This window comes from Dermacentor andersoni, chromosome 9 (genome assembly GCF_023375885.2).
Source record: "Dermacentor andersoni chromosome 9, qqDerAnde1_hic_scaffold, whole genome shotgun sequence".
Classification (NCBI taxonomy): domain Eukaryota; kingdom Metazoa; phylum Arthropoda; class Arachnida; order Ixodida; family Ixodidae; genus Dermacentor; species Dermacentor andersoni.
This window is the reverse complement of record NC_092822.1, coordinates 814,343-839,685: the sequence shown is the minus strand read 5'-3', so window position 1 is coordinate 839,685 and position 25,343 is coordinate 814,343. Positions and strand designations below refer to the sequence as shown.

General features: G+C 44.9%; 1 protein-coding gene across 5 annotated transcripts in view; it reads left to right on the top strand.

Moving 5' to 3' along the window:
• The window catches only part of Grip163 (gamma-tubulin complex component 6), a 478,650-nt gene that overhangs the window by 362,586 nt on the left and 90,721 nt on the right, over nt 1–25,343 (top strand). For 3 of the 5 annotated variants that reach the window (XM_055068412.2, XM_072284402.1, XM_050174613.3), the window contains exons 19-22: nt 2,492–2,627; nt 12,924–13,065; nt 14,206–14,362; nt 21,765–21,802. In XM_055068412.2, coding sequence (XP_054924387.1) covers nt 2,492–2,627; nt 12,924–13,065; nt 14,206–14,362; nt 21,765–21,802 — 473 coding nt within the window. The remainder of the gene's footprint in view (nt 1–2,491; nt 2,628–12,923; nt 13,066–14,205; nt 14,363–21,764; nt 21,803–25,343) is intronic. The other 2 variants (XM_055068413.2, XM_055068414.2) reach the window with 1 other exon arrangement.

The following is a 25,343-nucleotide window of genomic DNA, read 5'->3' as shown; positions in this document are numbered from 1 at the left end:
AAAATGCCTATATTTTTTTTTAATGCAGCAGTAATTAATTTTAATGCAGCAGTTGGTAACTTTACTTGCTTACTTGTATTGACAAGTACCTTTTTAGGGAAAGGAAATGGGGGGGGGGGGAGGTTAAGTTACTCCCTGGAAAATTTTCTGCCCTTAACCTTTCGAGGGTCGATTTTCTTTTTATTGCAGATTCCAATTTTTCTTAGGGACTTATTTCTAAAAAAAAATTACCGCAATTTTTCTAGGGTGACCGTAAAGTGAGAAAAAAATATTTTTCGTCGGTATATATGGACTCTTCATTCATGAATAACAACAATAAAAAATGAAATAAACATTTATTTATTTATTTATTTATTTATTTTCAATGCTGCCACTCTCAGTGTAGAGCATTTGATGCATTGTTATACACATAGTTCAAGGCCTTGAAAATGCGCACACGAGAATATTTCGCAAGACTCAAATGTTCTTGCTCTTACACTAATATCTACATCCATAGCGTGATCAAACTGCATAGGTGCGCACACTTAAGAAAACTGTGTGGTTGTGTGCCTGTCAAAAAAGCAAAACGTGTGACAAACTTCCGCTAATCTTCATCTTATCGCCAACCAGAAGCAATGAGTTCTCACGAGTGTCAAAAAAAAAAAAAAAAAAGCAACAGGAACGTATGGATGGTGGCATCCTTCCTATGCGCACCCCTGTGAGCACTAAATGAGTGAGAAACAAGTAGTCGCCCTTTGAGCAATTAGTAATGAGATAGCCATCAGTTTTGCAAGTGCAAGAAGCCGAAACCACCCACAGAACAAAATCCAAACTGCCGCACGCCCGCGCGCGTGCCAATGCACGAGCTGTAGTATATAGACGTGCGGGAGCAAACTAGCTATAAAACAAACTATGCAACGAAAACAGAGAGAGGGAGGCGTGCGAAAAAAATTACCTGTATTCCCACATAGTGGCAGCACATGACAGAAAAGAAAAAGTTAGGAAATTGGCACGCTTTTTAGACATACAGATGGCGCCATAACTATATGGAATTGACCATTTTTGGACTTGTTTGCGGTGCTGTATATTTACATCATTGACCCTCAAAGGTTTAATACCTTTTCCTGCTTTCTTTGCATCTACTTTATGGTAACCTTCTCCTCCTATACGTTTTTTCTTAGCCTGTATTTTTCTCACAACTGCTGGACAGTTCAGATGTCCATTGAGAAGTGAGACAGTTATGATGCCCTAAGCCCTTCATTTTTGACAAGACTATAATGTCCCATAGTAATGGCAACACTGAGGCAGCAGGTGATGTTCAAATAAAGAAGTAATAAGTTTTGTCACGTTCAACCAGCATTCTTGGGAATATGTAACCTTCTGTGTGCCAGAACTACTGGCCATAAATAATACTATAGTCAGGTACACTTTAGGAAAAAGGGGAGGCCTCGCCCAGATGACCGAAGCCTGAGAGCTGATTGCCACCGCGACTAAAATAGTCCCATTAAAAAAAAACGTGCTTCAAAAATGCGTGATTCTCGGTGTAAATAAAAACATTTATATTTTGATGACTGCTTTGGTAAAGCTCTCCTGATTAAAATGCTGCAGCACATGCCGGATCTCGAGATCAAAATAGTGCCATGGCTTCTACAATGCTGCGCGTCGTCTGCTTTTTAGCTTCATTGCAAGGGACAAAAGAAGCAAGAGCAGCTCTGCATGACTTTTGCGCTGGTGTACATGTACACAGCACATTTACTGCTCGTTTTCTGAACTTAAAATTAACCAATTGCTATTTAACAAGTACCTAAAAATATACAATGCATTTATCGAAACCAATACAAACCTGGGGTGAGAAGACGATCGAGGCAGAAAAGGTACAAAAATGGTTCATTCATTGTTTTACATAAATACTCTTGGTTTTAAATAGCATAAGAGTTATATTTTTTTGGTTTTGTGTTTTCACAAACTTATTTTCAAGAATGTGGTAGTTTTTTTTTTTTTCGTTCTATCTCACGTTTTTTTTTTTTTTTTTCTTTTTTGCAAGCCTGCAGCCTCACCAGTTCACATAGCGTAGCATTAGCGATGCTCACTGCAATCTTTTGTCGCCAGATCACAGCTCAGAATAAACACATGCAGCACAAATGGTGCATCGTAGCCTCACAATTATATTTCCGTCATGATAGATGACTGCAAACAGTTTGGGAATTCACTCTAACAAGGGGAAGACACACATGACTGATGCAATTCGGCCCAGTTCGAAGTGCAGGCAGCCATATTCTCCATCGGCGAGGTCACAGGCAGTCCGGCTTGTGTCGTCAGTCTAGAGTGCGCTCCCATTGGTGGAGGCTTATGTGCATCCGCCTTGGAAGAGTAAACGCCTCTTTTTTCTAACGTTGTACCGAACTATAGGTGATTTCAAGCAGATCATGCATGGGTATATTTTTGTGCTTTCAATTATCACTATACTGCTGCACGGCTGTTCTGTTCAAACCTGCAATGAATCTCTTTCTAGAGCCTCTGGCATCATCTAAGCTGGCATTCTTCATGCCAGACAGCACCTTTGGCGACTGGGCTCTTGATGGTGGACTATGCAGTCTCCCTCTGGAGATTGCCATGAAGCGCTCCCTGCTTCCCCCATTGATAGCACAGTGAGTTACCTTACCCAGTACTGTTGATCACTGTGAAAATTGGTGTACGCAAAGCTTCTTTGATGTGGATGCTTGTGTTAATACCAAGTTTGTTGACATTATGTGATGTTGCATTAATATGCATTCTGTATTACATTATGTGCTGTGGATGCCATTGTTACGTCTCAGTGTGGCAATGAGCATTCCTTAGATGTTTTCCACAAGGCAGTCCTTTTATCAGCACGCATCCACATGACCTGGGGCCCGAAATAGACTGTGACACGCAAACAAAGGAACTCACTTCAAGGTGACAACTACCACGACCACGAAGATCACTTTACCTGGACCTGACCCTGTCGAGCTGATGTAATTGATCAAAGGGGCCAACGTCGAAGGCTACCACGAGAACCGCTTCGACCTTTGATTTCCAGGTTGCCTCAGGCTTGTGCCATATGCGGGTGCGAATGTGCAACATAGGAGGCGGAACGGTGCGACATCATGGGAGGGATGTTGTGACCGATTCGACAATAGTGACTGGCCGAGATAGTCAGATTCCCTAGTCTAGCCTCCTAGGGAAGATGACAATGTTAAAAGCAGAGACTTTTGATGCAGTGGGAGGAAGTGGGCTGAAGTGTCTTGATGTGAACTCATGCTGACGTTTCATATGCTGCTACATAGAGTGGGGCTTCCATACTTGGGGCCAGTGTAAATACCGTAAAAAATATGCAGATCCTATGCACTGTGGGAATCAATGTAAGCAAAGCTTTGTCTGCTGTTTGCGTTCTTTGACGTTATTTGGCAGTGATATATTGACGGCATACGACAGTCGGGACTTGATGTGAAATGTTACCTTGCCTGCTCCACTTGTGTTTGTGGTTTTGCTCCATTCGACGCTTTATTCGAGCCTTCATCTCCTCGGATCATACATCCTCTTGGTTAGCAATTTTTTCTCATGATTTTTTTCCAAAACGCATGAACGAGGTTTTACTGTATATAGCGGTGCAAAGTAGATGGAGAGGTTTTGAGGAAGAGAAAAAAAAATACAGGAGACGTATACAAAAATGCTAGAATGAAAACCATGTATAGGATATCTGACTAAAGGCAAACTGCAACGAAATTTCACTTGGGCTAAATTGAATATAGATGTCTAGCGTATACTCTCAAAGTAGTCTTGGCAAAGCCACAGGGCTGGCAATTGCCTAATTTTTGTTATTAGCAGCTATTAAATAACACCTATGCAAACAACGCATGCGCCTGGCGATAAAGCGGTAGTGATGTGGATATGGCGAATATTGAATAACCATATGCTACTATTGATATCTCAGTTGTTCCATGTTGCAGCTGGGCGCATTGCTCGCTGTTCATTTGGGAGTTGACGGGCAACGGGTGTCTCTCTTGGCATGCATTCTCCCTGTTGCGCTTGTGATTTGAGCTGTTGCAAGAATGCCAATGCATTGTGTGGCCATCGGATGCTCGAATACGTACTCGAACACAAGCAATATGGCTGTGCAGTACAGAACGCTGAGTAGAGGGAGGCCGTACACATCTTTCCTGTCCCAGCTTTCAGAGTGAAAATGTGCACGAAGGCGCATCAGGCAAGTGCAACGCGGACCAGCTTGCGCACATAAAGCATATGTAAACTGCAGTTGATGAAGCTCCACCAGCTACATTTCAACAGCAGTCACTTACCCATCAATATTTGTTTAGAAAATGCTTTGTAGGGGACTATAAGTACCATATGCCGCAATAACACACGAAAACCAAAGGTAAGAATCAAAGGTAAGTTGCATTCAAGGGCGATATTCTCGAGCGATCATTTCCGGTACTGCATCTTGTTCAAGATATTTCGTGCATCTCTACCTCAGACGCATCGAAGTAGACAAACGAAATCCTCTCTGACACAGTGCCAGAAACGAGCAGGAACTGTATGCTGCATTTGTCATGAAGTAGAAGGTGATGCAGCAGTCATGGTGTAGATGCAGCAGCGACCCATGCAGAAATGCAATGCCATAGAGTGAAATAGACAAAGCTTTATCGCAGCCACAGTGCAGCCTGTCTGGCCATGAGTTTGCGCACGCTTAGAACCCAGCCCCTCTAGCCCGGCCGTGCCAAGCCTCAGCTACTTATCATCTTACAGGTGCCGGTAGTTGTCTGATCGGGCAAAGAATTTGGCCCTTCCAGCGTGCCAGGCAGCGGCCGGTGAAGTTGGATCTGCCATGCTGGAGACGCTAAGATCACTAAAATTTTGACCTGCGCTTTAAACATGACCCACAGCAGCATGGCGATCAGTTGTTCCTGCAGCGCTAGCAGAGAATTGCGCAGCAAGTGACTGCTTTTTTGTTTGTCGAAGACGCAAACGCAACACGCTCGCTTCAGTCAGCCTGAACACCATGCTGCTGTTCAGCCAGGGCACCGCACGATGCATCCTGTTCCAGCTGCTCCGGCGTGCTATAGGATGTGTTCTCTTCCTGCGCCAGCCACACTAGACTGTGGAGCATCCAATTTTCGCTGATGTAGCATAACTGTGCCACACATGCATCGCATCCGCGTTAAGCTGGACTATACCACACCTTTAGCTTGGCCACCCCAGTGTGCTCTTCTTCAAGAGGAAGAAGAATGCATCGAGGCCCTGCTGTTAAACGCAGACCACCAGATAGAGAAAACGGCTGGACTCAGAGGACACTTCACATTAAAGGAACATTACGGGTGCACAGCGGCATAGGCACAGCACACGAAGCAGCAAATAAGAACACTAACTCTGTGGCTAGCACACGTGCAGGACTTGGTCACTTATTCACCGAAACGGAATCCAAGCAATGGAAGTAGACAGCACGGGTGTTGGTTCCCCATGTTCTTCACTGTATATCACTTCCGCCAGGTGATGGTGGCAGCATTCTTTTCAGTTTCGGTATGAAAAGCATCAATTTTTGCAAGCACTTTGTGATGCATTTACCTGTATTTCAAGCACAAGATTTTGCACAGAGGCTACTGCATGTCTAAATTATCTGAAATGAGGTTTTTTACGCAGTCAAAAATTTCGTTGCAGTTGGGCTTTAACTCAGCCAGGCTAGGTGACTATTTGTCACTGCACTGTTTCGAAGGGGGATGACAATAAATCACCGTCATCATCATAAAACTCATGTAACATTAAGGACACCGCGCGAAATGCAAGTGAAGGACAATGCATCTGCATTGACTGTCGTGAGATGCGCTTTGCTGCTGTACATATACATCTTCATAGAAGCACGAGAGAGAAGCCCAATTGTCACATGACGGGTTTCTCACTGTTCACATGTGCCTGTGCGCAATGCATTTCGGATGCCACCCCAAGATTTATGGCAGCGGTACTAGATGGCGTAGAGTATTCTAAGGGAAGCACGAAAGAGAAGTCCTGCTGTAGTACATGCCTCATACATCTTGAAGGGGCAGCACAAGTCTTTGTCGTCTTGTGCTGCCCCTTCAAGATGTTCAGCAAGTACCAACTTGCCCAAATGTTGACTCTTCTGCCTCATACGTAATTCGGTTCGACAGTGGCAATACATTGTTTGGCTATATTGATTCAAAGCTAACGCATTACCATCGACAGTCATCATGAATGGATTCTGCCATAATTTTTTTCTTGACTGTGTCAAAGACATTTTTTACTTTTCCTGCTAGCAAAAACATCCTGATGACTCGAGATGAAATGGCCCTAAAGAAATATTGCACAAATCTTAGAGGTGGAGCGCCACGTTCAGACTACGACCTACTCAAGTTTTTAAGGGACTGAGCATATAGGGCCACAACTCAGTGCAACACAAGAGAAGGTCTTGGAAGGTCGCGGACACAAGTCTTAGACTTTAAGTTAGTGCAACTGCAAGCAGCGTGCAGGGCTGAATGATGGGCTATTCGGACAAATAGCTTTGCCAATTGAATGACATACAACCACATTGGTGCTACCACCCACAGAGATACACGGCAGCTGCACAAGGAGTGATGGGTGCCACTGTGTGCATCCCTTAAATCTGATCAACATGAGTAAAAGGTATAGCGAGCTTTCACTCTTTACCATCATTGCCGTCTAACAATAACCCGCTGGCCACACTGGCCATATATTTGCATGTTCGCTTCGACATGCTCGCAGAAGAGTTTGCAGACTGTTTTGTTTGCAAACTGTTCTGCAAGTATGTCAACACTAACCTGCAAGTGTAGACGGTTAGCAAAAATTACTGCTTCCGCATGAGTCCCCCTGTGTGGCAGCAATGGACAGTGCATCGGATGATGTCATTACTGCATCAGAGCTAGATGCACGCTCATGGTGTGCAAGCGGCACTTAGCACTGGAGCATGATGACGTAACCTACCAGAGAACTGCTTCTTGAGCTGTTTAATAAGGTGTGGGTAACTGGAATGCTACAGGAGGAGTGGCACTCAGCAGTGATCACTTGGATATTTAAACCGGGTAAATCGGCACTTGAGATCTGCTACTGTCTCATCACACTAACCTCAGCAGCATGTTAGCTTTTTGACCCTATCATGTTGCGACGGCTCGAGGGTCAGACCACCGAATTCTTCACAGAACAACAGTTCGGATTCTGAATGATGCACTGCATGACTGATGCAATAAAAGATGTATTGGTGCTCAAGCATGCTTGTGCAAGGAGATTAGTGTGTTGCCTGGCGCTTCTTGACATTTACTGAGCATTTGACAACATCAATCCTGTGCCAATACTTGGAGCACTTGATGAGGCCAACATCATTGGGCATCTGCATTGCACTCATAGAGGGCTTCCTGCACATCTGCGCTGTACAGGTTCGTATAAACCAGCAGCTGTTGGCACCATGCTTGGTTGCAGCAGGGGTCCCTCGTAACAGCATCTTGTCGCGCATACTCTTTAATATTGCAATTGCACCGCTCCCCGAGTACCTGCCCAGGGGAAGGCATAGGTACACGGTCTTTGCTCAGTGCACATTCGGCCGCCTGCAGCTTGAAGGCGCACACCTGCCATGACGCTGACACGTAACATACCTGAGGCTCAAGATAGACCATTGCGTCAACTTTATCCCGACAGCAATGAAGCTGTGGGCCTGAGCACTGTGGTCGGTCGCTGCCATTGAGAAGCTTATGGCTGCTTGCAGCTTGTGGTCCTGTGGTTCTGCAATGCCTTAGCTATGGGGCCCTCATGCATGCACTCTAGCTTGTCATGCATCAGAAGACTTCTGTATTCAGAAATGCATATTAACTTGAAGCCCACACTTGACTTGATTTAGACTACACCTGTCATGAACGCACCAAAGGAAACGCAATGAGTGTCTTGGGCACATTCACATGATTCATTTATATCAAGTCAAGCATGGAATTCGCATTAGGATGCATTTCTGAATACAGGGGTTAGTCACACTATAGACCAAAGCAGTCATTGTAATACCTGACCACAAAGCTTGCAGGCATTTCCTTGGCATGTAAAAGTGTACTCGAGTGCATGGAGCATAGGTGACCATGCTGGAGGTTGTGTTAGGCTGAGCATAGGACAGCACACCCTGTAAAATCATATACTGTTTCAGTAACATAAATTATTAAGTGAAAAGCTTTTGATGGCTCATAGGACCAAGAATTCTATGTCTGGTGTTATGGCAACAAAATTCATAGGGAGTTAAGGCCCCTGACCTTTGATGGGAGTCGAACCCACGACCTTCAGTATTAATTAGGGCAAATTAGGTCATCAATTTCTTTACAAGAAAGCATTTAGCCTAGGCTAAGAAGTGTCAGCATGACCTGTGGTGTTCATTATTGTAATGTTAATTAGGACAATGTTAATTAAGATAAAGTTAATTAAGGCAAAGTTAAAAAGGCACATATTCACGACCTTTGGTGAGAGTTGAACCTTTGACCTTTGGTGGGAGTCAAACCCACTTGGAGATATGGGTGAACTTGCCATATCTCCAAGTAAGAGTCCAATTGACATCATGAAGGCCGAGAGTCGAACCCACGACCTTTGATGTTAATTAATGTGAAGTTAATTAATCTTTTCGGTGTAGCAACAGATTGAAGATGCTTGCAATTTGCCTCTCTCGAAGACACACCAAAGAACAGTGACTGGTCCTGACAATATCTCTTATTGCACCTTGAAAAACCTTGGCCCAACAGGCAGGTCCACTCTCCTACACGTCTTCAACAAGATGTGGGAGGAAGCACATGTTCCTGCAAGTTGGAGGATCGCTAACGTGGTCCCATTGCTAAAACCTGGCAAAACGCCACTGTCTCTTGACTCCTTCCGTCCTGTTAGTTTAACCAGCTGTGTTTCAAAGGTGATGGAAAAAATGATTGATATGAGACTGCAATAGTGGATAGAATCCATCAGTTGTCTACCAGATCAAATGGCTGGTTTCAGAAAACGTAGATGTACAGTGGACTGCATCGTTGACATGGTAACGTTTGTTGACCACGAGGTTAGCTATGGAAACATTGCCGTTGCTGTGTTTATTGATGTTAAGAAGGTCTTTGACTCCGTCAGTCACCTTCATGTTCTACTTGAACTCTCAGCTCTCGGAGTGTATGGACGGCTCCTCAAATGGATCGCTAACTTTTTGAAAGACAGAAAGATGACAGACAAAGCGATGCATGACAAATGACAGACAAAGCGATGCATACATCATAAACAAAGGAGTTCCACAAGGAAGTGTATTAAGTCCACTTCTCTTCAATGCAGCAATAGCAGGTTTACCAGCACTTGTATATGGACATCGAACAAGTCTCTAGAAGTTGTCAGGCATCGACTACAGGAAGCTTTGAACACAATCAGTGATTATTTAAGAGAATGGGGCACGCAGATATCTTAAGCCAAATCAGCAGTTTTGCCTTGCGCAAGAAGAAAAGATGAGAAATTTTGGTCTTTCAACAGACGGCCATGAGATCGAGCTGGTTGGGAAACATTGTTTTCTCAGCGTGATTTTAGACAACCAGCTTCAATGGACTCATCATTTGACCGCCCTGGAGGACCAAATTAGTTGTGTGATAAATGTTTTCCCCAGAATTGCAGGCACGAAGTGGAGTAGAACTGCATCCCTGCTTCACGTCCACTCAGCACTTGTCCGTCAGAGAATTGCTTACTCCGCCCCTGTATTGTACAAATCTGCGACGTCCCTCCACTGACTACAGCTGTTGCAGGCTCAAAGTTCACGTGTGTGCCTAGGAGTCCTGCTTGCTACATGCAGTCACCTCACTATTGCAGAAGCGTGGGAACCCCATTTAATCATAATTCGCAGCCTGGAAACATGCCGACATCTCCTCAGAATTTCTACCCAGCATTCTGCGCACCCACTTATCTCTCTGATAGAGAACCGTCCAGGTGCAAAGGTACACGCTATGTTTCAGGAGCATAAATTGCGACTTCCACAATCGGCTTTTTGGCACTCAGATCTCTGCTACCTACCATGGCTTCTGCAGGTGCCGAAAATAGAAACATCAATCGATGGGCTTAAAAATAAAAGTGATGTTTCCACATTAACAGTGAAACAATTAGCGTTACATCCCCTATTGGACAAGTACCAGGAATCTATTCACGTCTGCATGGACGGTTCTGTAATCAAAGAAAGTGCGACTGCAGCTTATGTTATACCATCCTTACAGGTGGAGTCCGCTTGTCGACTAGGATGCACGTCGTCACCAACAATAGCGGAATTAGTGGCAATTCTCCAAGCTACTCATTTTATCAAAACATATGAGACAACAACAAAGTCGTATCATAAGAAGCCAACAAACACTGACACCAAGGACAACATAGGGGAAATTACTTGTGCTTAATAAATGAAATAAAGAAACGATAAATTAATGGAAATTAAAGTGGATGAAAAAACAACTTGCCACAGGTGGGAACCGAACCCACAACCTTCGCATGCGAAGGTTGTGGGTTCATACACAAGAAGGACTTGTGTATGTCAACCTGGTTTAATAAAAATATTAAGGAATCAATTCTTTATGAAGTGGACCCTCAACTCAAATACCAGCTGGATGTAGAACTTTCAAAAAGTACCAAAACACTAATTCATTGAGTGCGCCTTGGGACAACATACGCCAAACATTTCCTATATCGCATAAAACGGGCTCGTTCCCCGGCTTGCTCTTGTGGCCATGGCGATGAGGAAGTTCCCCATTTACTTCTCGAATGCCTCATATATGCGATGCAAAGATGGCAGCTAGAACAAGAGCTATGCTCCTCACCGGCCTTTCTCACTATCTAAACTGCTGGGCCCATGCCCATTAAAAATAGCACAGCGAAAAGCATTGAACGCACTTCAACATCTTTATGAAGGAACAGGCGTCCTTAACAAGTACTAGCTATTTCACTGAATAATCACACAATGTTACTATAACTTGTTTCTGTTATTTGTAATTATTAGTGCTTGTATATTACGTGTTATAACTTTTTTTTTGTATCCTGTGCGTGCATTATTTTAACTCTGTGCAATTCCTCATCTGTCTATATGCTCATTGCAGTCTACATCATGGCTGTTTGTGTGTTTGTGACTTTGCTTACAAACTCATTGTGGTGCAACTTGCATTTGACCTTTATACTGTTATGTTCTTGCGTGTTTATATAGGACTGTGTGCTGTGGATTTCTGACTCTATGACGCAATTTCTTTTCATTTTCTGACATTTTTTTTATATCGTTGTTTCTGCTATGAGAAAAGAAGTAGCAGTCACTATTATAAGGTGGCTACGTCTCTTTCTTTTACTTTCATTTCAGTAACCAAAAAAATGCACTCGAACCTATAGCATGGAGATATGGGCGAACCAGCCGTATCTCCAAGTTGGATTTCAATTGACATTGTGAAGGTCAAGAGTCGAACCTGCTACCTTTGGTGTTAATTAAGGTGACATGAATTAAGGCACAGTTAACTAAAATAGAGTTCATTAAGGCACTCAAACCTGCGACCTTTGGTGGAAGTCGAACCTACTTCAAGATATGGGCGAACCGGCCATATCTACAAGTTGGATTTCAATTGGCATTGAGAAGGCGAAGAGTCTCAACCCACAACCTTTGGTGGGAGTCGAACCCATGACCTCTGTTATTAATTAAGGTAGAGCTTATTAAGGCACTTGAACCCACACCTTTTGTAGGAGAAAACAATAGGAAGTAAAAACACATTACAATGAAAAGTCAAGTAATGTAATTAATGTCTAGCACGCAGGCTTTCGCCTTCATCCTCATTGGCTTATGCTAAAGTGACTGTCAACTTTTTCTGTAGTGAATGGTCCTTATCGCCCAAAGGGTCTGCTTAGTTTACTGTATAACCTTGCATCTTAGATCCATAATTTTTTTCTTGTACACAAGCTCTTTAGTTGCATATGCCCTCACTCGTAGCAAGGTGATTCATTGGCCATGGCATTTTGCTGCAAGCCATAGGCTCCATTCTTGGCTGAGGCACTCTGATGGCTGCACTACTTGGGTGCATGTCCATTAACTCCAGCTAGTCTATCACAACCTGTCTGGTGCTCTGGCACATTAATTTCACTTGATTCATATGTCCTCACTTAGGCTCACTGCTTCCAGCGGACCCCGCTTGTAGATACAGTCAGGTTCACTCGGGAGCACATAGACTCTGCCTTTCCTGTACTCTTTGGTCTCAGAGACATTTGGAGTCACACATGGTTCAGGCTTGCTCAAACAAGTTCAAATTTACTGCAGCTCACTTGCAGCAGTTTCCAGAGGCTTACCTTGAAATGAATGGCTAAACATGCTTGTCTCATCTCACTTGATTCCGGCTTTTGGTGCTGTGCCACATTCAAACCTGCCAACTTTTACGATTTTATTGTGAAATGCCCGATTTTTAGCGCTGATTTATGATTGTTGTATTGACACGAATATTTTATGATTTATCATTGCATATAGTTTAGGCAAACAAATTCGCTAAGTGCTTTTCTTGTGGCCTGATTTTTCGGACCCATTGATTATACAGGCATACCTGTGTGGCAGCGACATCAACTGATAAAACCATCACATAATGGTAACTGAATCTTCAACAGCTGTTATGTGAATTATTCCATTAATCAACTTCATAAACACTTCAGCTTGTCAGAGGCACAGACCATTGTTGCTCCGACTATATATAGCAGAAATCCTGTTCACAGCATCCCTAGAGAACAGTGTCTGCGAATCTTTAATAATAAACAGTATACATGTTGAATAATCAAATAATTTTAAGTATTCTTCAATGAATTTTAGTAGTTTTTGCTTTCTGCTACAGTGTATTTTTAATTCTACGGTTGGTAGGTCTGTACGTGAGCATACACAGGCAGCACTGAGCCATGTTCTCAAACAGAGATCTGCTGTGCAGGATGAAGCTGCTGAATCGGGTGTGTGTGTCCTACTTTGTGATTGAGCTGCGGCTTTATGACCACCTGGAGGCACTCACCAACTATTTCTGCTTTCAAGATGGCGAGTTTGGACAGGCACTGTGCGACGCCATATGCCACAAGGTGTGCATTTGAATGTATCCTAAGGACGATATTGAATACCCCTATGCTGGTTTGTCGTGAACATTGTAACTGTGGTAGGTTCTTAAAATGTTTGCATTAGTGAAACTTGTTGGATATCTACATTGCACTTTGCCCTTTATACATCAGTCAGCAGCTCTGTGGGCACACTTCACATTAATCACACAAGTACTTAAGTTAATGTGTGCTACTCCAAAGTAATCTGGCACTGCCCTGCAGTTTCAGTCATTCTTGCATGTACTTAGTGACATTTGCAAGAGAAACTAAGATGGAGGCAATATACACAGACTTGCCAGCATCATTGTCAAAAGTAAACATGCTGGGCTCACTCCAGTTGTGTTCACCGAGAAGCTGGGAGTAGATGGGAGCTTCTGCAAGCTGGCAACAGCAGCCAAATGTAGTCATAGCGACAAACACTGTGTGGAGTTTAATGCCAGCGTAGTAATGGAGACAGCGGACGCGTTTTTACAAGTGGTTTACACATTCCACTGTGGGTATAGTAATATTAACATGCAGGTTAGTACATTGCTGCACCTCCAGTTAATACCTAGGTGAAAGTAGAAGTGCGAATTACCACAAATTTCGAACCTGTTTAAAGTAATAGACCTCAGCAACTTATACAACTTGCATTATTAACTCAGCAAGTGTACAGACCAGGCTGGCCTACAGAGTAGCTCAGACAAACACGATTTGGAATTAAAATGTCACCTCAGCTCGAGCAAATGTGAAAACGGCAATATGGCCATCGAGTTGGACTTAATTAAATATTTTCAATACTGCAGTACGAGTTCTTACTACAAAGCAGTGAAATCACATTTCTCTCTTTGTGTTTGTACTGAAGTAGTCAACATTTTATTGGCCAACAATGCGTCTTTTCTATTTGCCTACACTCGTTACAGTGGCTTTGCGGTAAAGACAGCTTAGCATGATGCCACAATTCCCTGCTGCAGGGGACATGATCTAAAAATATACTATGTCTAAACTACATAGATGTGGGGCCTAAAATACGCTGACTACTGGGTCGACCTCCGGGCGTCTCCAATGAGAGTCGGCACAGCTGATGATCTAGTTGCATATGCAAAGAAGCACAATTTATTGAGCTTTGCTTTCCATCTCGTGTAGCTCAAGTCACCCATGCACTCACCAGCAGAATTTTTCAACCCAAGGACGCTCAACTGGATTCTCTCTCAAGCCTTGAGCTCATCTCTGCATGGAGAGAGTGCAGAGGCAGCAAACCTGAGCCTTGATGCATGCAGCATTCCTTTTGTCATCCCTCCCGGTAAGAGCCTTGCTTTCACAATCCAGAAATGTGGTTTCTTTTGAGGTCACAGTCCCAGTGACAACACTTGAAACAGTATGTAGTGCAACAGAGTGGACATTTTAATAGCTTAAGCTGGTTCTCTTTTCTTCCACTCGCACTGCTCACTCTGTAATGGTAGACTTGGTACTCATGTATGCTTTGGTGAACACAATGGTAGCCATGCATTTCACCACTAGGCAATCTGAAACATATGGATCGCTGCTGGAAGAGCAACAACATTTTACTGGATAAACTATATTTTACCTGATTTTGGGCAGTTTTCTTTTTTTTCAATTGCTGTTCTGAACATTTATGAGGTGAAACTATATTCATCATTGATAACCAACTTTGTATCACTGTAAAAGGAGCTACCGTATTTTCTGGTGTATAAGTCATGTGTTCTTTTCAGAATTTTTCATCTGAGCAGCTTGTAGAACACTGCACGGCAAAAAACTTGTCAAAATCAAATTGGATGCTATGGCCACACGAAGCACGCTGGGTTGGCTTCCTCTGGCAGTTGCTATGGGTTGTGTGCTCGCTATGGAGATACTGGCTTCACCTCATGATTGAGTTGCCAAATGCCATGTGAGAAGGATGGAGCAGCAATGCGAGCCGACCGACTCTGAAGTCGTCACAGCTGCAGATCGCTTTCAAGATACAGCGTGTGCTGCTGCTCAAACTACGTAGTTGCCACCAGAGTACAATCCACCCCTCTCTCGCCCGCTGCCTTGCCGCTTTCGTCCCTTGTGAGCGATTTGATTACTATTGCACGCTTTCACTCGCACATACAGCATCTGGCGCACAGGGACAATGCTATCGCCCTTGGACTTTATACGGAACATTGCAACGACCGCGATGCAGAAACACACCTGGAGGGTCCATATTGTTACAGAAGGATGAAAGAAGAGAGGGAGGAAGAAGAAGATCGCAAGACGCTGGCTGCTACGTGTTGTTACTAGTCAACCATTTTAACCCCATTGACTCTGCTTGTATATGCATTGTAAATACAGTCTTATACTCGCAACACCCCCGTAACATATTGGTGGGAGGTGCGGGGTACCACGGCAGGAAACAGAGTTCTGCAGTGGACGTCGCATCACCATCCTCACCATGAATGACGGTGAGCACTCGGGATCAACGTCGTTGCCGCCTCCAACGTCACCATCGCCCGCTACGTCGCTGTCCCCTTCGGTTACGGTTGTGCAACCCAAGGATCCCTGAACTTCCTGCAGGACTGATGGCGCCAACGTTGAAGAGTGGGTGGCTATGTGCAAATGTGTGAGTGGAATCAACAGATGGGACCCTACGCTTATGCTAGCTAACCTGTTGTTCTACCTAAGAGGCACGGCAAAGGTGTAGTTCAAAAACCACGAAGAGGAGCTGACCAGCTGGGACCAATGCAAAGAGAAGTTAACAGAGTTGTTTGGCAAACCAGCCAGCCGTAAAATTGCTGCAAAGCAGGAACTGGCCTCTCGTGCCCAATCCCCCACAGAGTCCTATGTTTCATATATCCAGGACGTGCTGGCGCTTTGTCATAAAGCCGATCACGACATGACAGAAGCTGAGAAGGTAGGGCATGTGCTCAAGGGAATTGCTGATGAAGCCTTTAATCTGCTCATGTGCAAAAGCTGCTCTACAGTTGATGCTATCATCAAAGAGTACCGACAATTCGAGCAGGCCAAAAGCCGACGCGTCCTGCACCCATTCACCAGACTTCCCAATGCTGCCGCAATGTCGACGTGTGAAGATCAGCTTGCACAGCAGCATGCGTCGCCGTCAGAGCACGTGGTGCAGATCGTTCGACGTGAACTGGACGCGATGGCACCTGCAGCTTTCTGTTCGCGTAGCCCTGATGCTGCCCCTTATTCAGTTGCCCTCGTGCAAGCCATCGTTAGACAGGAACTTGAAAACTTTAGCCTACATTCTGTCTGTGCTGTCACCAACCCCAGAGCCAACGAACGCCCTTCTACTATTTTCGCACTTTTCTGTGGCTTTTGGCCGCACCCTTTCGGAAAACTAAGAAATGCAGCCCTTGGAGGTGGTGCTGCATTGCCCACTACTGCAACAAATCCTCTATCTGCGCCCACAAAGAGAAGTGTAATTGACGTTAAAATAGACGGCTTACCTGTCCAAGCACTCATCGACACTGGAGCCCATGTATCTGTGATGAGTCCTAGCATACGTAGACGTTTAAAGAAGGTCTTCACCCCAGCAGCTGCCCGAGTGCTTCATGTGGCCGACGGTGGCGTGCTGGTTGTACTTGGAATGTGTACTGCGCGCATAAGTATAGCCGGCCGGCCTACTTTTGTTCTCTTTGCTGTGATCGACAACTGCCCTCATGACATTATTCTTGGATTGGACTTTTTATCCCATCATTCCGCTCTCATACTGCGCAACCGGCATTCTTCAGTTGGAACTGCCTCAAGTCGCCAATGCTCCGAGCACCGCTCCACCACACTTGTGTTCTCTTCAAGATGTGCGTCTGTCACCTGAGGCAGTCACTTACGTCGCTTTGACCGTACAGCCACAAATTCCCGAAGTAAATATGCCCTTCACCCCATCGTCGACATGCTTTTGAACCGGAACGTTGCTCTTCCACATATGCTGGTGACGATTACCAATAACAACGTCGTTCTTCTGCTTCTGAATTTCAGCCTGTGCCCTCTAGTGCTTCCAGCCGGCATGTTCTTGGCCAGCGTTTCTAATACTTCCAAATTTGACATTGAAAGTGTGAATGCCGAGAGCGGTTTCTTAGCGACAATGGCAGCTCACAGTTCTGGTTCCCTAATGGATGTCTTTGCGAAGATCATTGCACCTGACCTCACCTCTGCACAGGCCACGGACATACGTCTCCTGCTTGAATCGTTCAGTAACATCTTTGATTTTGGTGACAGGCCTTTAGAACAAACATCTGTTGTTCACCACCGTATCAACACTGGAGACGCGAATCCTATTCGTCGGCGTCCCTATTGTGTATCGCATGCTGAACGTTGAGGCATCCAATCAGAAGTGGACAAAATGCTCCGCAAAGGGGTCATCGAACCATCAGCCAGCCCTTGGGCTTCGCCTGTCGTCCTTGTGGAAAAAAAAGATGGTACCTGGCATTTTTGTGTCGATTGTCGCCATTTAAACAAGATCACCTGAAAAGACGTCTACCCACTACCACGCATCGAAGACGCCTTAGACTGCTTGCATGGAGCTAAATACTTCTCGTCCATCAATCTTTGATCCGGCTACTGGCAGATTTCAGTTGATGAAATGGACCGTGAGAAGATGGCCTTCATCACGCCGGATGGCTTATATCAGTTCAAAGTCATGCCCTTTGGCCTATGCAATGCTCCTGTGACATATGAACGTATGATGCTCTCTTCTGCGAGGCTACAAATGGACCACCTGTCTCTGTTACCTTGACGACGTTATTGTTTTTTCACCCACGTTCGGTAGCCACCTTACCCGATTCGCTGCCATTCTTGCTGTCTTCCGAAAAGCAGGCCTCCAACTGAACTCCACAAAGTGTTAGGACACCTCATTGACGCATCCGGTGTCCAACCAGATCCGGAAAAAGTTCGCGCCATACGCAGTTTTCCTGTGCCACGTTCTGCTTCTTACATGCACTGCTTTGTCAGCCTGTGTTCTTACTTTCGCTGTTTCGTCAAAAACTTTGCCGACATTGCTCGGCTTTTGGCAGATCTTGTAAAGAAGAACACGGCGTTCTCATGGGGCCCTGAGCAAGCTCGCACATTCGCCGCTCTCATCGGGTTTCTGACCAACACTCCCATACTTGCCCACTTTGATCCATCTGCATCGATCGAAGTCCACACTGACGCAAGCGGCCACGGTATCGGCACTGTTCTGGCCCAACAGCAGAATGGTACCGAGTGCGTGATAGCTTACGCCAGCCGCCTCCTGTCACCTGCTGAGAGAAATTACTCCATCACCGAGCGGGAGTGCTTGGCTTTAGTTTGGGCTGTCGCCAAGTTCCGGCCATATTTATACAGCCGCACGTTTTCAGTCGTTACAGACCACCACGCCCTCTGCTGGCTGTCTTCCCGCCAGGGCCCCACAGGATGGCTTGGTCGCTGGGCTTTGCGGCTCCAGGAATTTTCATTTGTTGTCAACTATAAATCTGGACGTCTGCACAAGGACGCTGACTGCCTCTCGCATCACCCCGTGGATCCTCTTGATCCTGTTGTGCATGATCCGGTGACCTGTGTGATGGCTTTGACTGACATGACCGACATGCGCACTGAACAACGCGATGCATTTTTACAGTCCATCATCGCCAGAGTGCAATCTGGCAGCACCAATGTCATGTGCCGCATGTTTGTGCTGCATGACGGCATCCTCTACCGCCGCAATGTCAATCCTGATGGCCCTGAGTTGCTCCTTGTCCTTCCTCGTCATCTGCAAGCCGTCTTTCTCGAACAACTTGATGATGCACCGACGGCGGGACACCTTGGTGCTTTGCGTACAAACGACCGCGCACAATGCCAGTTCTTCTGGCCAGGTCTCTACCGCTCTGTGCGTCGTTACGTCGCAACTTGCAAATTGCGTCAGCGCTGGAAGAAACCTCCCCTACCACCTGTAGGCCGACTCCATCCAATTGAAGTTCCCTCTGAACCATTCTTTCGCGTAGGCCTTGACCTGCTTGGCCCTTTTCTGATGACGACTAGAGGGAATAAGTGGATCGCTGTCGCTATTGATTACACAACATTCTACGCGATAAAAAAGGCTTTGCCGACTAGTTGCGCGACTGACGTCGCCGATTTTCTCCTTCATGACGTCGTTCTCCAGCACGGTGCACCTCGACAGTTACTTACAGACCGTGGCCGCTCGTTCTTGTCTCGAGTTGTCGACGACCTCCTCCGCTCTTGTGCCACTAAACACAAGCTGTCCACCGCCTACCGCCCACAAACAAACGGTCTTACGGAACGTCCCAACTGAACAATCAGAGAGATGCTGTCGATGTACGTCTCCAACGATCACCGTGACTGGGAGCCACGCTGGCCTACGTGACATTCGCGTATAACTTGTCCCAACATGACACCGCAGGATATTTACCCTTTTATCTTTTGTATGGTCACGACCCCACTTTGCCCTTTGACACCATCCTACCTTCTCTGCCCCGTGTTGAAACTGAGTACGCTCGTGAAGTCATCAATCGTGCTCACATGGTGCGTCAAGTCACCCAATCTCGCTTATTAGTGTTACAACATCCGCAAAAGGAGCGTTACAACCGGTGCCATTGCGATGTTCAGTTCGCCCCACGTGCTTGGTGCTGCTTTGGTCACCATGTCATCGGGTCGACTTCTTCCAGAAGCGTCGCTACACAGGGCCTTATGAAGTGCTACGTCAAGTTAACGACGTCAATTATGAGATCGCGCCATTACAGTTTCATCCATCCTCAAGTCTGCCACCTGTTGACGTCATGCACGTTTCATGGCTGAAGCCATACTTCGCTCGCAGTTCTTCGCCTACCATGCGCTGAGACGGCGCTTCACCACCCAAGGGTCCTGTTACAGAAGGATGAAAGAAGAGAGGGAAGAAGAAGAAGATTGCGAGATACTGGCTGCTACGTGTTGTTACTAGTCAGCCATTTTAAACCAATTGACTCTGCTTGTATATAAATTGTAATTTCAGTCTTATACTCCCAACATCCCCGTAACATATCATTGCTATTGTAATTCTATAGGAATGGCACTGATATGCTTGCGCATGACCCCTGTTCACAAAGTGAAATGCGACTGTATTTTTTAAAAATCGCTTAGTGAATGAACAGGTGCGTCTTATACACCAATGCGACTTGTATATGTATTTTTTTTACTCGTTTTTAGGGGAGTGTAACTTATATAAAGGTATGACTTGTAGACTGGAAAATATGGTATATGGTATAACCATATGGTCCTTGTCAACATCGCCCAAAGCATTCACAACGTCAGGCGTCAGCACCTAAACATGCCATTATAGTAGCTTTCAATTTGCAAAGGAAACTACAGGTTGAAAGATACATGGTCATGAAAGTTGCATCCATAGCCAACCAATATTTCAAAGTTGAATTTTTCAGAGCCACCCAATTATTCATACTTGATAGCATAAAATGAGCACAGCACGGAAGACTACAGTTGGGACTCACTTGCAACAAGTCTTTTCCATGCTAATTTAATAACGTGAAATTAGCCCAAGCTTCCATGCACACTTGATTGCCGCACTGCAATGTGCTCCATATATGCAACTGTAGTGTGCACCATGGTGCAACTTGGTGGTTAACAATGGATTTGAATGGGAGGTACAGCTCGGCATATTGAGTTTTACTGTCACTGGGAAGTCTCTAAATTTTTTTCGCTTGTATAAGCTTCGTTTCCCACAAGCGTTCAATTACTGGAAAGAAAGTTATTCTGCATATTGTGGAACAGCACAAAGATGGTACACAGCAAGAGTGATATACAAGGTCTTTCAGAGAAAGCTTGCAAATTTTTCTTAAATTGTCCGAGGCAGATAGCACAATTCTAGTCCATGAGCTGGTCTTCTCATAAAGAGGCGGATTTTACTTGCACAAAAAACTGTAAATACTTAATCAACTAATTATCAAAAATTCACTGTTTCTTTAACTAATTATCTTATGGCACATAGCAATTTACAAATTCTAGTGGGTGAGACTGAAAGGCATATCCACTTGAAAACACTTGTGTGGATGACGCCATTTACGAGATATGTGTAGTCAAACTTGCTATAAAAGTGCACCGCCGTTCCACTTACTTTCGTAAGAAAACATCGTTTTATTCATTGATGCACAAAAGTAAGTGGAACGCCAATGCATTTCTCCCCAAAGTTTGGGAATTGTTATCTCAAAACTGGTGTCATCCTGAGAATTCATTCTAGGTGGATCTGCCTTGCGAGCTCCCCTGCTAGAATTTGTAAATTGCAATATATGCCACAAGATAATTAGTTCACAATGTAATTAGTAATTTCTTGTTAACTGGTCTATATGCATTTTTTTTTTCAATTTTTGATCGCGCCATCTAGCAGACCAACTCATGGACTAGAATTGTGCTATCTGCCACAGGCAATTTCTAAAAAAATTTGAAATGAAACACCCAGATTGGTTCACTAGCCTTGCTAGTAGCTATAATCACTTCGTAAGTGTGAGCCCCTGTCTCACATTGGAATGTTAAACTTCTTGGGGGGATCAGAAGAAGAGAGAGGGAATAATGAAAGACAGAGAGGTTAATCGGACGTGTTGGAAGCACTGCGTAAGGGATTCAACAAAAGTAGGTAAATGGGTTCACGCACACAGTAAGAGACACAGGGTGTCTATAGGTGCTTTTCAGGTCAAAAGAAGAGCTGTACATTCCTGCTTTTCTTTCTTTTTCTGCTTAAACAGGCCAGAACGTCGTGAACTGCCTTTCAATGAGCTACAAGGTAAGCTTTGTGGTGTGCATGGGGGCTAAAATCACAATTATCACCAAAAATAGGCATTTTTAGATTTATGTTGTTTTAGATTTTTCCACTAATAAAGAAACTTCTCAACAAGCTTCATTGCTATCTGCAGTAGTGTAAAAAAGAAGGAAATTATCTTTTGTATGATAGTGGTATGCATTCACCTATGAAAACACTCAATAATGCTGTTGTAAGAATGCGAGAGAAACTTAACATTAAGGGAATGCCCTCATTCAAAAGAATTTCGCTTTTCCTTACATTTAGAAAGAATGCTGCAGCATAGCATGCAGAAAAAGTGACAGAAGAAACGGCACATTTTTTATTGCAGCAGGTCGAGATTGAGTCGCAAACTGAATCTGAAACAAAAGAAAGAGACCTATTTTAATCATGGCTAGTTTGGATTTAACTGGTAAACTGATATGAGAGCTTAGATTTGTGGATTACAATCAACGAATACTTGGATTACCTAGCCATGAAGCCCTGGCTGATGCTAGAAAACCCCGCAGGGGCATACGCGTCAGCAGGCAATTCGTGTGTTGTGACGCCATGTACCTGAGCACACGAGGGTTAGACCCTCCCGTGTGTAGCCATGCGCGGCTTAGCCATTTCTGTGGAAAGGAGGATCCTGGGGATTGAGCCGATGCCAGATGTTCAGACCTTTTAAGTCTCCCCTGCAGAAGCAACACACCTCTTTCGCCTCTGCTTCACATAGAGAGAACCTCCAGAATGAGCCACCTGGAGGAAATCGGCAGTGACCTTTTCCTGTCCTCTTTAAACTTCACCTTTTCATCTGTGCTGTCTTCTATTCCCTTCGCACTTCAAAATTTCCGGGCAGCAAGGGTTAACCTTGCGTAGGTAGCCAACCTTCGGTATACAGTCGAATCCACTTATAACGATACTGGTTTTAACAATATATCAGTTATAACAATAGGAAGCTACTGCACCATCAACTTGCGCATGTTTTCCATGGTGAAATAACCCGCTTACTACAATGCCCTGATGCCGCATTATCAGTTATAACGATGAAGTCTGGCTGCTGGCTGTCCTAGCCGAAAGCTAGTGAAATGCGAAATCCTTGAAAAGAAAAAAAGAAAATGAGAAATTCGAGCTGCTGCACGATGGGCCATTGTTCCAAACAGCAACCATGCACTCAATTTTCAGCCATCTCCGCGTGGCTCTCTCCCATCGCCCTTCCACCCTTCCGAACATGAATGGGCTGCGCCCATAGCTCTACGCCGCCCCACCCTCCGAAACACTAATGGACCGTGCCAACTGCGCCACTCGCAGATTGCTCATATGTTGCTCTGTTGCTCGCTGGTCAGCGCAGTTCTGCAAACAGATTAATCGCTCGCGTTTGTCTTTGTTGGTTGCGTTAAAATCATTCCTGGCCATGCGGTTTCTCAGCCTCACTTGATTCACCGTTAAAACGAAAGATGGCTGATCCGCCCGATGATCATTGGCAGTGCACGACGTTGCCGATGAAAAGAAAGCGCACAGCTATGGACTTGGAAACTAAGTGCTTCTAACCAATGATGCGATCGTTGTGAACGTGCTTACATCAGATAGCAATGGCAACGATGGCAGCGATGATGCAGTAGGGCAGGCTGCCTCAATGTTGTCCTCACAGGAGGCCCGGCAGATGATTCAGTCCCTCCAGGGCTTTGTTTTTGTGAGGAACCTTTCGCTGCACTACGTCGAGCACATGGATGTATTGGAGAAGGATGTCGGCAGGCTTCATATAAAGCATGCAAGTCTGATGGACATAGGCTTTTCTCGTGCAAACCAGTGAGAAGTACATGGCAAGATGCCTGTGACGATCTCTCCTCAGCGTTTCTTCTGGATTTCTCAAGCTGACAGGCTGCTGCGGCAGCCTTCTCGCAATGTTCAAAAGGCCCCTTTTGGGGCCACCAAAGCGATGCCTCAGCGGTGCTGGCATATTGCTTGCCACTTGTCACACCCCTTTGCAGTTATAGAAGTTTTCAAGGGGTGTGCGGTAGCGCGATTAAAAGACTGGACAAAAGAAGACACACAGGGACACAAACAGCGCTAACTGTGTATGAGTCTTTTAATCGTGCTACTGTACACCTCTTGAAGATGCATTACCAACAAGCCCACATTGCAACCCTTGTGAACGTTATAGCAGTGCCATTCTTTCGGAGCACCCAGAAAGCAGTTAAGCGCATGAACACAATCAGAAGACGGATGGAGGAATGTGGTGGGGAGGGGCACTGGCCTCCCCACCAATATAGTTTTCTCACATCAGCTCTGCCATCCCCATATTTTGATTTTTTCATTCAACCTGGCTATAACAATTATTGGCTATAACAACGGAATTTTTGTGGCACTTGAATTTTGTTATATGTTATATGTTGAATATTGTTATAAGTGGGTTCGACTGTGCCATATTTGGTTATAGTAGTGGCATCATCATCATCATCAGCCCATTCTATGTCCACTGCAGGACGAAGGCCTCTCCCTGCGATCTCCAATTGCCCCTGTCCTGTGCCAGCCGATTTCATATAGCGCCCGCGAATTTCCTAATTTCATCGCCCCACCTAGTCTTCTGCCGTCCTCGACTGCGCTTCCCTTCTCTTGGTACCCATTCTGCAACTCTAATGGTCCAACAGTTATCTAACCTGCGCACTGCATGACCTGCCCAGCCCCATTTTTTTCTCTTAATGTCAATTAGAATATCAGCTGTACCCGTTTGCTCTCTGATCCAAACAGCTCACTTTCTGTCTCTTAACATTATGCCTAGCATTCTTCGTTCCATCGCTCTTTGCGCGGTCCTTAACTTGTTCTCAAGCTTCTTTGTCAGTCTTCAAGTCTCTGCCTCATATGTCAGCACCAGTAAAATGCACTCATTGTACACCTTCCTTTTCACTGATAATGGTAAGCTTCCAGTCAGGAGCTGGCAATATCTGCCATATATGATCCAACCCATTTTTATTCTTCTATGAATTTCCTTCTCATGATCAGGGTTCTCTGTGATTAATTGACCTAGGTAAGCGTACTCCTTCACAGACTCTAGAGGCTGACTGGCAATCCTGAACTCTTGTTCTCTTGCTCGGCTGTTCATCATTATCTTTGTCTTCTGCATATTAATCTTCAACCCCACTCTTGCACTCTCTCTGTCAAGGTCCTCAATCATTTGGTGTAACTCGTCTGCAGTATTGCTGAATAGAACAATGTCATCAGCAAACGTGATCGATCCTTATTCCTAAGCCATCCCAGTTGAGTAGCTTGAATACCTCTTCCAAGCACACAGTGAATAGCATTGGAGAGGTTGTGTCTCCTTGTCTGACCCCTTTTTTTTTAGGTATCTTCCTACTTGTGCAGAATTAAGGTAGCTGTGGAATCTCTGTAGATATTTTCCAAAACATTTACGTAGGCAGTCTGCACTCCTTGATTATGTAACACCTCTATGACTGCTAGTATCTCTACTGAATCAAATGCCTTTTCGTAATCTATGAAAGCCATATAGAGAGGCTGATTGTACTCTGCGGATTTCTCAATTGCCTGA